The 18087-nt window shown below is 46.5% G+C and overlaps 1 protein-coding gene across 2 annotated transcripts; it reads right to left on the bottom strand.

Annotated features, from left to right (window-relative positions):
* Positions 1–1027: 1027 nt before the first annotated feature.
* LOC117455312 (serine/arginine repetitive matrix protein 5-like) lies at positions 1028–2984 on the bottom strand. Of its 2 annotated transcripts, none has more exons than XM_034094761.2 (4): positions 2904–2984; positions 2768–2826; positions 1160–2696; positions 1028–1082 (listed from the first exon to the last, which is right to left on the bottom strand). In XM_034094761.2, exons 1-3 carry the CDS (start codon positions 2924–2926, stop codon positions 1204–1206), a joined length of 1575 nt encoding a protein of 524 aa, XP_033950652.1. In that variant the 5' UTR covers positions 2927–2984; the 3' UTR covers positions 1028–1082; positions 1160–1203. The 2 variants fall into 2 exon arrangements, with proteins under 2 accessions (XP_033950652.1, XP_033950653.1); XM_034094762.2 differs by having other exon boundaries at positions 1160–2693.
* Between the last annotated feature and the right edge of the window lie 15103 nt (positions 2985–18087).

Here is an 18087-nt window from a genome sequence, read left to right as displayed (position 1 = left end):
AAAGACAATTATCAGTAATATAAAAACAGTTCAATATTTTAAGGAATAGATAGCCCAGTGGGTAGAGCCGGCGGCCCGAATGCGGCGATGTCCTGCGCAGCTGGTTCAAAGCCCGGAATGGATGTATTTTAATCTTTGCTTTTCAACTTTAATAACTGATAAAAGGCCCCCTACTCCCAAAAACATTTCCAGCACTCTCTAGTCTCTTCTCAATAACCCAATACACACAATTATCAATCTTTAATTGCAAATAGAACATGATATTCAGTCTTAGTGTGTGTGTCGCCAGGAGAGGTCGCTGTAACTGAAGCTTCGAGAAATGAACCTATTTCTGACACAATTGTCCAAGTGGTTCGATGCTTCATTCAAAGCTTCATTTTGCCATCACTACTGTTCGGTCTTAGTGTATCTTTACATTAAAAGTTCCATCAGACTACAATATTAAATATAAGGCAATATATTATAAACATGTAATCCAATATGGCTACAGTCTACACTAGCATGTACACTTTGCATTCAAGTTGAGGAACTTTCAAAGTTTCAAGTGCAGACATTGGGATAAGGAATCACATGTTTTAAGTTTAGTGCTCAATGTCTATCAATTGACTTGTACATTTAGTGGGAGCCCCTTAAAGTGATAAGATATTTTACCAATTGAGCTAAAACCTAAGAGTCACATTATAAAGAGTGCCACTGGTAAAGGTCAAAGTAAAAAGTCCAACTCAAAAGCAAACACTGCATTGTTTTAAGAATCAGTGTGCCACATAAGCAGATATCTCACACTTTTGTACATTTGCAATAGTTTAAACTAGAACTATTGAGACATTTGTTTTTGCTAAGGGGATTTTCACAATCTTTTGTCAGCGCTGTAAAGTATTAAGATACATTTTCCAAATTTGTTTTGTAAAGGAAATATTTTTGCAAATGCACACCTTTTAGACACTAGAGGGCACCACGCTTACATCCACAAGCACTCATGCATTCACCATCCCACAATACAAAGTGAAGTAAAGACACAACCAGGTGGTAAATTCATGCATTTATTTAAAAATAAAATATTCATCCGAGGACACCAGCTGCACCTGTAAGAACAAACACACATTAGTCAACAGGTTTAAGTTAATGTATATAACAGCAAGAAAGCGAGCACACTACTCACCTGCTATTGTCTCCACTTTGGACTGACACGAAACCATTTGGAATTTATGTGAGCACTCGGACTTGAGGTTTGAGAGGAGCAACCTGAGGAAAGATGTAGGCCTGGGGTTCAGCCTGCCTCTGAGGGGCCACGTAGGCCCTGTTGGGAGCCTCGTAGGCCTGGTTCGTTGCTTGCCGCTGAGGGGCTACGTAGGCCTTCTTGGGAGTCTCGTAGGGCCTGTTGGGGGTCCTGTTGGGAGTCTTGTAGGGCCTGTTGGGGGTCCTGTTGGGAGTCTTGTAGGTCCTGTTGGGAGTCTCGTAGGCCCTGTTGGGGGTCCTGTTGGGAGTCTCGTAGGCCCTGTTGGGGGTCCTGTTGGGAGTCTCGTAGGCCCTGTTGGGAGTCCTGTTGGGAGTCCTGTTGGGAGTCCTGTTGGGAGTCCTGTTGGGAGTCCTGTTGGGAGTCCTGTTGGGAGTCCTGTTGGGAGTCCTGTTGGGAGTCCTGTTGGGAGTCCTGTTGGGAGTCCTGTTGGGAGTCCTGTTGGGAGTCCTGTTGGGAGTCCTGTTGGGAGTCTCGTGGGCCCTGTTGGGAGTCTCGTGGGCCCTGTTGGGAGTCTCGTGGGCCCTGTTGGGAGTCTCGTGGGCCCTGTTGGGAGTCTCGTGGGCCCTGTTGGGAGTCTGCTGCTGGGGAGCATTGTAGGCCTTGTTGGGAGCCTCATAGGCCTGGTTTGTTGCTTGCCGCTGACGGGCCACGTAGGCCTTGATGGAAGTCTGGTAGGCCTGCTGGGGCTTCCTGACACTCACTTTCTCCTGCCCAGGAGCCTTCAGCCGTCTGATAGCATAGCCACCATATTTATCAGAGATGATGTGGGTCTTGGTCGGGGCTAACTTCTTACCAGAGGTTCCCTCTCTGGACGATTTGGAGTCGTAGCTCGTTGAGTAACTGCGAGTTTTGAAGATGGGACCATTTCCTACATTGGACTCAAGAGAAGTGCCATAACTTGAGGCCATGGAAGTAGCCTTGTAGCTTCCTCGGGCATTTCCTGAAAACAGTTTGTATGGGTTCACAACCTCTGTCTGGCTGGGGTTTTTAGGAGCTGAGGGACGGGAAGGTTTATCCGTTTTAGACACTAGCTTAGCGCGAACACTGGAGGAAGTTTTGGTCCGTGCAGGGATTTGGTTTGGCTCAGGAGCGCCGGCACCAAACAGGCTGGAGGACTTCCCCTCGTCCTTGTTGCTGCTCTTACTCAGAGAATTGCTACCGACAATAGCACTAGAAAGGCCATGATAATGCCGTTTAGGCACACGATTCAAGTTAAGTTTTGACACTGAGCTGCCCTGCACTAACCTGACTTTAGCCAAGCCACTTTTAGCTGGCTGTGAAACAGTTTGTGTGTAGCCACCAGTAGAAGGCCCCCAGCTAAAACGACTGCCCACAGCTGAAGGTATGTTTAAGTTTCTGCTTAGGGCCTGTCTGAGTCCATTCTGGAGATAGTTGACACCAGCTTCCCGATTATTTTGCCTGAAGCCAACATATGTGTTGTTGTTCTTGTTCTGTGCTGCTAGAGAAAAAGAAGAATATTAAAGCCACAGTCATTCACAGCACTTACGTGAAATGTTGTGCTTAGCTCACCTTGTGAAGCCCACAAACAGCGCACATGCTCTGCTTGAACCAAGACAATAAGGACAATCCTGCACAGAAAAGATGTAAACCTCAGAGAATGCAGACAGCAAACAACAATTAACTTTGCATATCTGCAGAAACTTACCCCAAATGAACTCCACAAGTCATATTTCTCTCTCTCTCTGTTCCAACACAGCAGTAAAGAACCAGTAGCCCCAAAGTGACTTGCTCTGCTTGTCTGAGCAGCAGAAAGGAGGCTTTATTGCAGCTTGCAGCCAATCAGGGCCTAATGAGCTGATTGTCTACAGGTGCTGCTGTGCTGTCAGGGTGACAACTGAGTGCTGTTGATTTTCTGATTTTCTGTCACCTCTGAGTTCTTAAGTCCTGTGCAAAAAACTGTAAGGTAAAAGAGCAATATCTCAAACCCCTAAATGACCATTTTGTACGTCAGACTTTCTCAAAAAGGGTTACTTTCAGTTGTTCAAGAAACTTGTTTGTTTTTGTTGCATTTCTCAGGGTAAAATGAAGAAAGTGAAAACAGAAAACATTTGGGATTTATTGAAGTAATTGGAGAGCAAAAATATGTTTTTGTTTCACCCTGTTGTTACATTACATTACATGTCACTTGTTAGACGCTTTTATCCAAAGCGACTTACATACTCAATACTGTGGACAATCCACACAGGAGCAATTGGGGGTGAAGTGTCTCAGGGACACAACGACATGTTGACTGCAGTGGGGTTTGAACATGTGACCCCCTGATCTGAACACCAACGCACAACCCACTGCACCACACGCCTTTTTTTGCTTGTATTTTGGTACTGTTATTGGTTTTGTGAATATCTTTAGGACAAAGAAAAACAAGATTCAAGTTTGAATGTTCACTTGAGTTTTTCTTTGTTACAAGTCCTTTTTGTTGGCTATGGTATTAGAGACTGTGTGCATGTTTGTCTGTCCTGCTTTCAGAATAATCATATATACTGTTATGTGCTCACTCCGTCACAAACACATACGTTTTCATTAAGATAAAACATTTAAATACACTTGCAAAAACAGTTTTAGGCACGCTACTTCTGTACTTGTGTTAAAGTGTTTTATACTACATTGGCTGTTTGAGTAAACCATTCTTGTGATATGATTGATTTATGCACAAAATCCCTAGAACCATAAGCAACACAACACAGGACATTGAACAAAAAAAAACATTAAAGGTAACAAAGGGAAAGTGATTGAAATGCAAATGGAGGTGAAGTATTTGCATAAAGTTTGTAAACAGATTGTTTAATATAGTTTTGCTGTTGTTTATGCAGCCCATATTTTCTTTATTCATTGATATATTTTCACAGTTTCTAGGTTCTTTGTACAAAGTGGAGGCAGTCAAGAAAAACAAATATGTCCTTTCACGGACAATGAGTTGGAGCGCTAGCCAAGTGTTACATGTTCATGTCATTATGTTCAGGAAGTAAACAAAGCAGTCCAATGTGGGTGTTTCAAGCAAGTGAGGGGGGAGTGTGTGGGAGAGAAACCCCCTCTGGAGGGAGCACAGGGATTAACTTTGCAATCAAGGGATGGTTTTTATCTCTCATCTTAACACACACTAGCACCCATGTCAACCCAGTCTCACGGCATTTCGTGTTCACCAACACGATTTTTAATCTATTGATTCGTGTTCACCAACACGATTTGCCCCTTTTTTCCGTGTTGCACAGCACGATTTTAAAAGCAATGTATTTCTACTGCCTGCAGCACGTCTTTTTCTTCGGTCGGGTCGTGGGAGACCGGAAGCTGTGTGGTTCATAAAAACATGTTCTTACTCAATATCAAGCCACAATTATTGCTTTTATTTTAAATCGTATAATTTCGGACTTTTGTTGCCATCTGTGAGGAAAATAAATGGGGCTCAGAGCCTCAGGATACTGAAATCTGTATTTTTAAATATTTTTTCCTTCTAATTTGTTATTCTTTTCAAAATATACACTGTTATTTACTCACCAATAACACACAATTATCCTTGCTTTTATTTATTGGTTTAATTCCATAATCTCGGGCTTTTTTGGTGTCCGTCAGGAACTGAATTTCAAAATAAAAATAACCGGAAACAGACGTAGGCCTATAAGGGACATTTCGAGCATCATTGCGATTGTCAACATTTATGAGTTTAGGATGGCCGAAGACACTACACTACCCATAATCCCCAGCTATCGTTTAGGACTACAGTCCCCGTAAGGTTACACAGAGCGTCAAACAGCTGTGTGAAATGGAACGAAACCACGCCAGACTATCCAAAACTGGAATCGAACACCCCCCAGAACTACACATGCTGTCTATTGTGTTTCACAAAATGTTCTATGGGACGTCTCTACTGAACGTTTTCTTTTTTCCCACAATTAGAAGTTGCCAGTATTAAACACATTGGTGTTATCAAATGTAAAACATATAATTAATAAATGTGTGAAAATCGCTTGTGTCCATAATGCGCAGCATTAATATATACTCACATGACAGCTCATTGCTACTTTGTAATTCTACTCCACTACAATTCAGAGGTTAACCTGGTATTTTTACTCCACTGCATTTATTTGAGTTACTTTGCAGATTCTGATTAATTATGTGAAATATAAACAATCCTTAAATCAGACTTTAGTTACAGAGTAAAATTCAGGTAAGGTGATTGTCAAGTGCCAACAATCAGGAGAGATATTTGATAGTTGGTGCTTGAGAAGACTAAACATGTATCTGCAATTGACATGAATGGAAACAAATAATAAAGTATATTCATTACTCGTTATTCTCTACTAATAGTTAATTAAAGACTGTATATTATGGCTATTTTGCACATCCCTTTCAAGATTTTCAAAGGTTTATTGACATATCATACACAACTACGGTGTAGTTATGCAATGAATGAAAAACTTGGGTCACAGGTTCCTCAACAGTGCATTACAAGACATCTATCAATATGTGTGTACCTCCACCATTAAACTGTCATATTCTGCACATTTCTTATTCTATCTACATACATAAGAGTATAATTAATGTGTATAATATCAGTTAAAATAAGTGCTTCAACATAGTTAACATTGCAGGAAAGCAATATATTAGACGTTAAGTACTTTGTCAGGCTTAATATTTATCTGTAGATAGATACCCCCAAAGACCTTAATCTGTTATTTAATGTTTAAATAAAGGTTAATCCGTTTTTCTGTTTTGCACCTCCTCCTATTAATATCTTTGTACATCCTGCACTAAACTGTTTTATTGTAGAGATCACTTATAGTATCTTCTTGATTTTTATATTCTATATTTCTATATTTATACTTTCCCCCTATGAAAGTATGTACTCTTAATATGTTTTTAATCAAATATAACACATAAAACAATAATTCAATAACATGCTTTAACCACTAGGAGGTGCACACAAGGTACACACAGCCATAATAACTTTGTATTATTAGTGTGTATGTACAACATCTGAAGATGTATAGTTTTATGCATGCTTTCACATCATTTTACAGCATATTGCTATACTATTTCAGACTCAGTATTTACATTCTTACATTCAAAGAAAATCAGTAATATCTTTAAAAACTACAGTCCTTTTTTATCAGCTGTGCACCGTTATGGTGTAAATATAACCTATCTATGAATTAGATCAAATGTAAAAGTCAGCCGAATTAGTGTTGATACTGCAAGGAGACGTATTGTGTGAAGAGAAATTGAAGATGTTTAATTGTTGATATATTTATGATCCACGTCAAGTATTCAGTTTCGGCGGCATTTCTTCCAGTTTTTCCAAAGGTCTTCTCATCAGGGCTCTCTAAATAAAGAACTACGGCAGATCTGTAATATGTAATGCAGCCGAACCGTGTATTACAATGCCGTTATGTGATGACTTTCAAAGAGAAAAGCAAGAGCACTCGGAATTAAGTATTATTTTAAAATGTTTTCCGGATTTCATATAATATAAACACCAAATCCCAGCATGCATTGCGGCTAACACATCCAATCAACGAGCTTAAAACCATAGCTGAGGATCTTGGGTAATCGCTCGAAATGCCTACGTCTGTTTCCGGATACATTTATTTTGAAATTCAGTTCCTGACGGACGCCAAAAAAGCCCGAGATTATGGAATTAAACCAATACATAAAAGCAAGGATAATTGTGTGTTATTGGTGAGTAAATAACAGTGTGTTATTTTGAAAAGAATAACAAATTAGAGGGAAAAAAAGATTGAAAAAATACAGATTTCAGTATCCTGACAACAAAAGTCCGAAATTATACGATTTAAAATAAAAGCAATAACTGTGGCTTGATATTGAGTAAGAACATGTTTTTATGAACCACACAGCTTCCGGTCTTCCTCGACCCGACCGGAGAAAAAGACGTGCTGCAGCCTGCAGGCACGAAACACATTACCAGTAGAAATACATTGCTTTTAAAATCGTGCTGTGCAACACGAAAAAAAGGGGCAAATCGTGTTGGTGAACACGAATCAATAGATTCAAAATCGTGTTGGTGAACACGAAATGCCGTGAGACTGGGTTGCCCATGTACACCCAATACTACCATGTGGTAGCAGCACTGGCAGCTCTGCGTCGTCCAGGTTGGTGGGATTCATCGCAGCCTCCCCACATCGTGGCAAATATGAGGCGATTAAGGCCCTTCTCCTTAAGACATTTAGCTTATCTGCTAAGGAGAGGGCTCGCCAGTTACTTCACATTCAAGGCCTAGGAGACAGCAAGCCATCTCAGCTAATGGAGAAAATGCTAAATCTGCTTGGGGGGGAGGATCCCCGGCTTTTATTCACAGAGATTTTCCTGCGCCACTTGCCTCCCCGGGTACAGACGGCGCTGGCCAACACGCCTGTCACGGAGCCCCGTGCTTTGGCTGAGGAAGCGGATCGTTTTTTCCTGGCTACACAACAGCCCGGTGCAGAGACGTTAGTCGCGACGCTCAGCGGCCCACCTGCAGTCAAGAAAGCGTGGCGGAGGCCGGACACGGCTGTGGCGAGCCGGCGTGGAGACGCCGGAGAGTGCGTTTACCACGCACGTTTCGGGACAAGGGTGAAGAGATGCATCGCTCTGTGCAGCTACAAACCCCCGGGAAACGGAGGGACCGGCGCTCAGTAGTGGCTCTGAGCGTCGGCGGCACGTGCAGGCTCCTCTTCGTCAGCGACAGCGTTTCGGGGAGCCTGATTCTGTGTGACACGGGCGCTCAACGGAACGTAGTTGCAGCATCGAGTGAAGACGTCGCCCGTGGGGGGCACGGACCGCGATTGACGACGGCTAACGGCGGTCCCATTCGCACGTACGGCGTGAGGCCTATGTGTCTGTGCATCGGAGGACAGCGTTTCAGCTGGGATTTCGTGACAGCGGACATTTCTTTTCCCCTCCTCGGAGCGGATTTTTTGTGTGCTCATGGACTCTTAGTGGACGTTAAGAATATGCGTTTGGTTGATGCCTTAACGTTTTCTTCCCTCGTGTGCACACTTGGCAGCGCAACGTACGACGGGCTGTCAGGCTCGCTGTCGGGGGCAGACACGTTTCTCAGACTGTTGGCCGAGTTTCCAGACCTGTCGCTACCCACCTTCTCTGCGCTTACCACTAAGCATGGCGTGAAACACCACGTCACTACCGGGGGACCTCCTGTCTACGCCAGGGCCCGGCGGTTGAACCCTTCTAAGCTGGCTGTAGCGAGGGCGGAGTTCGCAACCATGGAGCGCCTTGGCATTGTCCGCCGCGCCGACAGTCCTTGGGCTTCCCCCCTGCACGTCGTACCCAAACCGAACGGCTGGTTCCGCTCGTGCGGGGATTACCGCCGACTCAACGACGCCACTACGCCTGACCGCTATCCGGTGCCGCACATTCAGGACTTTTCGGCGCATCTGGCCGGTACGGGGGTGTTTTCCAAGGTGGACCTGGTGCGTGGATACCACCAGGTGCCCATGCACCCCCTGGACATTCCCAAGACAGCAGTGATAACGCCTTTTGGAGTTCCTTAGGAGGCCTTTTGGACTCAAGAATGCCGCTCAGACGTTCCAGCGCTTGATGGATTCGGTGCTGCGGGACCTGCCGTTTGTGTTTGTCTACCTCGATGACATACTCGTCGCCAGCGCTTCAGTGCAGGAGCACCTGTCCCACCTCCGAGCCCTTTTCACACAGCTCAACGAACACAGATTAATCATCAATCCTGCAAAGTGCCAGTTCTGGGTGTCGGACATCGATTTCCTGGGGCACCGTGTCACCAAGGGCGGTGCGACACCTCTGCCAGCGAAGGTGGAGGCTGTTGCGGCTTTCCTCGCCCGCTCACAGCCCGGTCGCTCCGTGAGTTTCTGGGGATGGTGACTTTCTACCACCGTTTCATCGCCCGGGCCGCACACATCATGCGGCCACTGTATGAAGCGTTGAAAGGCAAGACCCCCATCCAGGTGATCGACTGGACTGCAGAGGGGGACGACGCTTTTGCTGAGGTCAAGACCACGTTGGCTCAGGCGGCTTTGCTGGCACACCCATCATCTACGGCTCCTATCTCCATCACCACGGACGCGTCGGACTACGCGGTCGGCACAGTGCACGAGCAGCCCTCCACCCACTGCTCGTGCACTGCGCCGACCGCGTAGTCCGCCGCCTATTTCAGCCGCCAGCTGACGCCTAGAGAACGCAAATACAGCGACTTTGACCCGGAGCTCCTCGGACTTTATTTGGCCGTGCGGCACTTCCGTTTCATGTTGGAAGACTGTGAATTTACGGCGTTTGTCGACCACAAGCCGCTCACCTTCGCCATGTCAAAAGTGGCGGAGCCTTGGTCGGCACGTCAGCAGCGGCAGCTGTCCTACATATCGGAGTTCACTACGGACATTAAGCACGTGGCTGGCAAGTCGAACCTGGTTGCTGATTGCCTCTCCAGGGTCGTCATCAGTGCCATCCAGTTGGGCCTGGACTATACTCGCATGGCGGCGGATCAGGTCACAGATCCCGGCGTCCAGGCTCTGAAGGTGGAGAGCGCGGGGCTGCGCTTGGAGGACGTGGTGTTCGGCGACGCGGGCAATACTCTCCTGTGTGACGTCTCTACGGGCCTGGCGCGACCTGTCGTCCCTGCCATCTGGAGGCATCCTGTGTTCGAGGCTGTGTACGGCCTGTCACACCCCGGCGTTAAACCTTCGGTACATTTGGTAGCGGTGAAGTTCATTTGGCAAGGACTGAAAAGGGACGTGAGGACTTGGGCCAGGGAGTGCGTGGCTTGTCAACGCGCTAAGGTTCACCGCCACACGAAGGCCCCGTTGGAGTGTTTCCTAGTGCCTGAGAGGAGGTTTGATCACGTCAACATTGACCTGGTTGGTCCGTTGCCCTCCTCTCAGGGGTTTTCCTACCTCCTCACCATGGTGGACAGAACGACCCGTTGGCCGGAGGCGGTTCTGCTCGTTTCGACATCAGTCGCAGACGTTGCCCGGGCCTTCATTGCAACGTGGGTGTGTCGTTTTGGCACCCCGTCAGACATTTCCTCAGACAGGGGCTCTCAGTTCACGTCTGAGCTCTGGAACGCTGTGGCACGCGGTTTGGGGGTTAAGCTGCACAGGACTACCGCTTACATACCCTAGGGACCAGAGGGTACAATGGTTGGACATTTACTACCGGCCGCGGTATGCCTAGTGTACAGGGTCCATATAACCGACTTAATGCATAGCGGGAAGTCGGTTATATAGACATCAACAGAATAAGTGTTTAACGGTGATTTAAACTAGTTTATGCGGGGAAAAGAGTGCTCAAAATCGGATTCAACAGGCCATCCACACCGACTCCCATTAAAAGTGATTGAAATGTACAGGAATCTGTCCATTTCAATCACATTTGATGACCCGTCCAGGGTGACTTTCTTCCCCAGGAATTAGTGTCTGAAAGCTGGCTAACATTACTTTAAATATAGTGTGCACATGGCTTTATTACCCATGAAATAGTGTGTGAAAGCTGGGTGAGTTTGATGTGAATTTAAGGAAGATATGGCCATTTCATCCACACCTCACGACTCCCATTAAAAGTGATTGAAATGTACAGGAATCTGTCCATTTCAATCACATTTGATGACCCGTCCAGGGTGACTTTCTTCCCCAGGAATTAGTGTCTGAAAGCTGGCTAACATTACTTTAAATACAGTGTGCACATGGCTTTATTACCCATGAAATAGTGTGTGAAAGCTGGGTGAGTTTGATGTGAATTTAAGGAAGATATGGCCCTTTCAAACAGGGAAATGTACAGGCCTTTATTACCCACGAATTAGTGTCTGAAAGCTGGCTAACATTACTTTAAATACAGTGTGCACATGGCTTTATTACCCATGAAATAGTGTGTCAAAGCTGGGTGAGTTTGATGTGAATTTAAGGAAGATATGGCCCTTTCAAACAGGGAGATGTACAGGCCTTTATTACCCACGAATTAGTGTCTGAAAGCTGGCTAACATTACTTTAAATAGAGTGTGCACATGGCTTTATTACCCATGAAATAGTGTGTGAAAGCTGGGTGAGTTTGATGTGAATTTAAGGAAGATATGGCCATTTCATCCACACCTCACGACTCCCATTAAAAGTGATTGAAATGTACAGGAATCTGTCCATTTCAATCACATTTGATGACCCGTCCAGGGTGACTTTCTTCCCCAGGAATTAGTGTCTGAAAGATGGCTAACATTACTTTAAATACAGTGTGCACATGGCTTTATTACCCATGAAATAGTGTGTGAAAGCTGGGTGAGTTTGATGTGAATTTAGGGAGGGAGAGCAGCAGCAGCAGCAGCAGCAGCAGCAGCAGCAGCAGCAGCCGTAGCAGCCGCCGCAGCAGCAGCAGGCTGTGACCCTGGCGGAAATACATTGATTGTTTTAGCCAGGAATAAGTGTTTAGAAGGCGGGTAAAGTGTTCCTGCAGCTCCTCCATGACGGTAATAATGATTAGATATAATTGCCAGGGCAGAAAGCTCTTTTTAAAAGTGAAAAAACGATTTGAAACCGTTTGAAATGACTGGCGGGTGCTGATGGAAAGCAGGCGGAAATAAATGGATTGTTTTACCCAGGAGAAGGTGTTTACAAGGCGGGTAAAGTGTTCCTGCAGCCCTTTAAATACAGTGTGCACATTGCTTTATTACCCATGAAATAGTGTGTGAAAGATGGGTAACTTTGCTGTGAATTTAAGGGAGATATGGCCCTTTCAAACAGGGAGATGTACAGGCCTTTATTACCCACGAATTAGTGTCTGAAAGCTGGCTAACATTACTTTAAATACAGTGTGCACATGGCTTTATTACCCATGAAATAGTGTGTGAAAGCTGGGTGAGTTTGATGTGAATTTAAGGAAGATATGGCCATTTCATCCACACCTCACGACTCCCATTCAAAGTGATTGAAATGTACAGCACTCTGTACATTTCAATCACATTTCACGACCCGACCAGGGTGACTTTCTTCCCCACGAATTAGTGTCTGAAAGCTGGCTAACATTACTTTAAATGCATGGTGCACATGGCTCTGTTACCCATGAATTAGTGTGTGAAAGATGGGTAACTTTGCTGTGAATTTAAGGGAGATATGGCCCTTTCAAACAGGGAGATGTACAGGCCTTTATTACCCACGAATTAGTGTCTGAAAGCTGGCTAACATTACTTTAAATGCATGGTGCACATGGCTCTGTTACCCATGAATTAGTGTGTGAAAGATGGGTAACTTTGCTGTGAATTTAAGGGAGATATGGCCATTTCATCCACACCTCACGACTCCCATTCAAAGTGATTGAAATGTACAGCACTCTGTACATTTCAATCACATTTCACGACCTGTGTAGACTGGCTTTCTTACCCATTAGGTACACCGACAAAGGCACCTCTTCGGGGCCGCTCCAAGACCCCCAAAACACGGACTGAGGAGCTCCAGGATCCCTCCCATGTACCTCCAGAACCTCGAGCACCTTGGGTCCCCGGGCCCCCGAACTTAAGCACTCCCCCACGGAATAAACCAAGATGATCACACCCTCAAGAATCTCGTGCCCCTGGCTACACTTAAAGGGGGTCTACTTTGCGGTGCTTTGCCGTCCGCCCATCGGCACCCATAGTCGGCCTTATTCACAGCAGCACCACCCAACCTCCATGGAGGATTTTTCTCGTGCCCCTGGCTACACTTAAAGGGGGTCTACTTTGCGGTGCTTTACCGTCCGCCCATCGGCACCCATAGTCGGCCTTATTCACAGCAGCAACACCCAACCTCCAGTGGAGGATGTTATCATGCCCCTGGCAACACTGGTAAACACTGGTAACATATGTCTAGCCGCTGACAGGAACTTGACATCGGAACTTGACATCGCATTTCCATTGAGCGGACTCCCGTACATGGGAAGGGCAAGTCCCACGGTACCTCCGTTCATAAGGCTGACATTTGCCTTACATACCCTAGGGACCAGAGGGTACAATGGTTGGACATTTACTACCGGCCGCGGTATGCCTAGTGTACAGGGTCCATATAACCGACTTAATGCATAGCGGGAAGTCGGTTATATAGACATCAACAGAATAAGTGTTTAACGGTGATTTAAACTAGTTTATGCGGGGAAAAGAATGCTCAAAATCGGATTCAACAGGCCATCCACACCGACTCCCATTAAAAGTGATTGAAATGTACAGGAATCTGTCCATTTCAATCACATTTGATGACCCGTCCAGGGTGACTTTCTTCCCCAGGAATTAGTGTCTGAAAGCTGGCTAACATTACTTTAAATACAGTGTGCACATGGCTTTATTACCCATGAAATAGTATGTGAAAGCTGGGTGAGTTTGATGTGAATTTAAGGAAGATATGGCCATTTCATCCACACCTCACGACTCCCATTAAAAGTGATTGAAATGTACAGGAATCTGTCCATTTCAATCACATTTGATGACCCGTCCAGGGTGACTTTCTTCCCCAGGAATTAGTGTCTGAAAGCTGGCTAAGATTACTTTAAATACAGTGTGCACATGGCTTTATTACCCATGAAATAGTGTGTGAAAGCTGGGTGAGTTTGATGTGAATTTAAGGAAGATATGGCCCTTTCAAACAGGGAGATGTACAGGCCTTTATTACCCACGAATTAGTGTCTGAAAGCTGGCTAACATTACTTTAAATACAGTGTGCACATGGCTTTATTACCCATGAAATAGTGTGTGAAAGATGGGTAACTTTGCTGTGAATTTAAGGGAGATATGGCCATTTCATCCACACCTCACGACTCCCATTCAAAGTGATTGAAATGTACAGCACTCTGTACATTTCAATCACATTTCACGACCTGTGTAGACTGGCTTTCTTACCCATTAGGTACACCGACAAAGGCACCTCTTCGGGGCCGCTCCAAGACCCCCAAAACACGGACTGAGGAGCTCCAGGATCCCTCCCATGTACCTCCAGAACCTCGAGCACCTTGGGTCCCCGGGCCCCCGAACTTAAGCACTCCCCCACGGAATAAACCAAGATGATCACACCCTCAAGAATCTCGTGCCCCTGGCTACACTTAAAGGGGGTCTACTTTGCGGTGCTTTGCCGTCCGCCCATCGGCACCCATAGTCGGCCTTATTCACAGCAGCACCACCCAACCTCCATGGAGGATTTTTCTCGTGCCCCTGGCTACACTTAAAGGGGGTCTACTTTGCGGTGCTTTACCGTCCGCCCATCGGCACCCATAGTCGGCCTTATTCACAGCAGCACCACCCAACCTCCATGGAGGATTTTTCTCGTGCCCCTGGCTACACTTAAAGGGGGTCTACTTTGCGGTGCTTTACCGTCCGCCCATCGGCACCCATAGTCGGCCTTATTCACAGCAGCACCACCCAACCTCCATGGAGGATTTTTCTCGTGCCCCTGGCTACACTTAAAGGGGGTCTACTTTGCGGTGCTTTACCGTCCGCCCATCGGCACCCATAGTCGGCCTTATTCACAGCAGCACCACCCAACCTCCATGGAGGATTTTTCTCGTGCCCCTGGCTACACTTAAAGGGGGTCTACTTTGCGGTGCTTTACCGTCCGCCCATCGGCACCCATAGTCGGCCTTATTCACAGCAGCACCACCCAACCTCCATGGAGGATTTTTCTCGTGCCCCTGGCTACACTTAAAGGGGGTCTACTTTGCGGTGCTTTACCGTCCGCCCATCGGCACCCATAGTCGGCCTTATTCACAGCAGCACCACCCAACCTCCATGGAGGATTTTTCTCGTGCCCCTGGCTACACTTAAAGGGGGTCTACTTTGCGGTGCTTTACCGTCCGCCCATCGGCACCCATAGTCGGCCTTATTCACAGCAGCACCACCCAACCTCCATGGAAGATTTTTCTCGTGCCCCTGGCTACACTTAAAGGGGGTCTACTTTGCGGTGCTTTACCGTCCGCCCATCGGCACCCATAGTCGGCCTTATTCACAGCAGCACCACCCAACCTCCATGGAGGATTTTTCTCGTGCCCCTGGCTACACTTAAAGGGGGTCTACCTTGCGGTGCTTTACCGTCCGCCCATCGGCACCCATAGTCGGCCTTATTCACAGCAGCACCACCCAACCTCCAGTGGAGGATGTTATCATGCCCCTGGCAACACTGGTAAACACTGGTAACATCTGTCTAGCCGCTGACAGGAACTTGACATCGGAACTTGACATCGCATTTCCATTGAGCGGACTCCCGTACATGTGAAGGGCAAGTCCCACGGTACCTCCGTTCATAAGGCTGACATTTGCCTTACCATTGTACTGGCCAGTGACTGTGTAGTACATGCCCCACATGCAGTTTTACATATTCTGAACACCTCTGCTACTCAGCATATGACAGCAGCAAGGCGCTCTGGTTATGAAGCAATAATTCTTTCAAGCCCACACATCACACTTAAACGCTCTCCCCCTCTAAACCCAGCTACACTGGTGCCAATTCCAGATTTTGAAATCACACATGACTGTGTCACAACGATTGACATATCTTCTTCCCCCAGAACTGATATGTTGCAAACTCCTATCCCTAATTCAGATATGATTCTATACACAGACGGGTCTGCGAGCAGGCCGTCTGACACAGTACACTTAGCAGGCTATGCTGTTGTAAATGACTGGGAAGTTTTAGAAAGCCGGGCCTTGCCAAACGGCACGTCAGCTCAGGCCGCAGAGTTGTATGCTCTGCTGAGGGCGTGTATTTTGGCTAAAGACAGTGTTGCAACCATTTTCACAGACTCCAGGTATGCATTTGGTGTGTGCCATGATTTTGGTGTCTTGTGGAAAATGCGCGGTTTCTTAACATCGGCCGGTAAGCCTATTCAACATCATGCGTTAGTAGCTCATCTATTAGACGCTATCATGCTCCCTACACAGCTAGCAGTAGTTAAGTGCGCTGCTCACACAAATTCTGATGATCCTATTTCGCGTGGAAATGCGTTAGCTGACACCGCGGCTAAACAAGCAGCAGTTTCCTCCTCTTCTATGGTGCTCCAATGCCCCTTGACACAACCCGCATAACCCATTTCTTTGCCTTCCTTTAATGATGTCGCGGACATGCAAGCCCGCGCTGATGTTAGGGAGAAAGATTTATGGCTAAGACGAGGTTGTACACTTGACGCTGAGTCCAGCTTGTGGCTCCACCCAGACGGACGGATGGTCTGTCCACGTTCGTTCCTCCATGTTTTGGCACATGTTGCACATGGCAAATCACATGTAGGAAAAGGAGGGATGAATGGGATTATAAAGTCCCAATGGTTTGCTCCAGGCATCACACTAGCTACACAGACCCTTGTAGACAGATGTATGATATGCCAGCAGACAAGACGAAGAAGTGGTCAAATTCAGCATGAACACTTACCGCCCCCCTCGGGGCCCTTTGTAAATATGCAAATTGACTTTTCACATATGCCACCATGCCAAGGATTCAAATATCTTTTGGTAATAGTGTGCCAGTTCTCCAAATGGGTAGAGGCCTACCCTACCAGAAAAGAAGACGCTAGAACAGTTGTAAAGTGTCTTCTCAAAGATGTTATTCCTAGATTTGGTGTGCCCACAGGAATTAACAGTGACAGAGGTCCAGCATTCATTTCGAAGATAACCCAGAGTCTAGCTACAGTGTTAGGGTTCAAATGGCAATTGCATGTTCCCTATCACCCACAGAGCTCAGGCCAGGTTGAGAGAATGAACTTGACTATAAAGGAGAAACTCACTAAAACAAAGTTGACCACAGGACTAAAATGGGTAGACGCGCTGCCGCTAGTTCTGTGCTCCATCAGAAGCTCACCAAATGCAACGACAGGGCTTAGCCCACACGAGGTATTGATGGGAAGGGTAATGTTCGCAGGATCTAGCCCCCCAGTAACACCCCACAAACTCACTCTTTTGTGGACAGAGGATTACATGACTAACTATGTCAAATATCTAACTGACATGTTGAGAAAGTTTCACAGGCAGGTGGCTGACAGGCTTCCCCAGCCGGGAGAGGAGCCCACCCACCCATTTCAGATTGGTGATAATGTACTAATCAAATCTCTTGAAAAAGATGCTCTGTCTCCCAGGTGGAAAGGTCCTTTCCAGGTGTTAATAGTGACCAGAACAGCGCTGAGGGTACAAGGGAGACCGGAGTGGATTCACGCTACAAGATGTCGTCTCTCCCCTCTACCGGATGCTGGCGTGTGAAGGCAGTCATCATCATCGTCATGCTGGGTCTTCTGTACCTGGCCAAGGTCGCCCTGCTAGATGGAGCTGTGGAAATCCCAACGACAGGTGGCGAGGGATCTCGCCCGTCTGAGGAAGAAACTAAGGTGCTCTTATCTACGAGCGCAGACGACTTGACCACTCAGGGCCCAGACCCTGAGGGCAAAACGACACCAACGGGCAAATCAGTGCCTAGCGACAAGGACAGGTTGTATCCAATCACCACACAGACACTCAGTATGGTGCGAGAGACACAACGAGAAAGAAAAGGAGGAAGAATCAGGAGGATTTTCTCCCTCCCTGATCACAAATCAAAGACTATTTCTTTTAACTGTCCAGCTTCAATATGTGATTCATCTAACTGTATTATTGTATTTTATGTGTCCTCAGTTTGGTCAACATGGGAGTTATATCCAATGGACCAGTACCGTGCGGACGGAGTGGCGTCGGGAGGGGTGAGAATGGCACTCGACACCATTGAAAACATGCCCCCAGAACTGTGGTGTAGCACTAGAGAGCAGTATAAGGCAATGATAAGGGATGAAGTAACATGTAGAGATAGGAAACCAGCTTACCAGGTTTCCGATCCAGGTGCTGCTGTGTGCGACCTGTCTGGACCAGAGGAAAAAACAAATGTTCCATCCACTCCACG

Source organism: Pseudochaenichthys georgianus, chromosome 11, assembly GCF_902827115.2.
Source record: "Pseudochaenichthys georgianus chromosome 11, fPseGeo1.2, whole genome shotgun sequence".
Taxonomy (NCBI): domain Eukaryota; kingdom Metazoa; phylum Chordata; class Actinopteri; order Perciformes; family Channichthyidae; genus Pseudochaenichthys; species Pseudochaenichthys georgianus.
The sequence above is the reverse complement of the archived record's forward strand: the minus strand, read 5'-3'. Positions and strand labels throughout refer to the sequence as shown.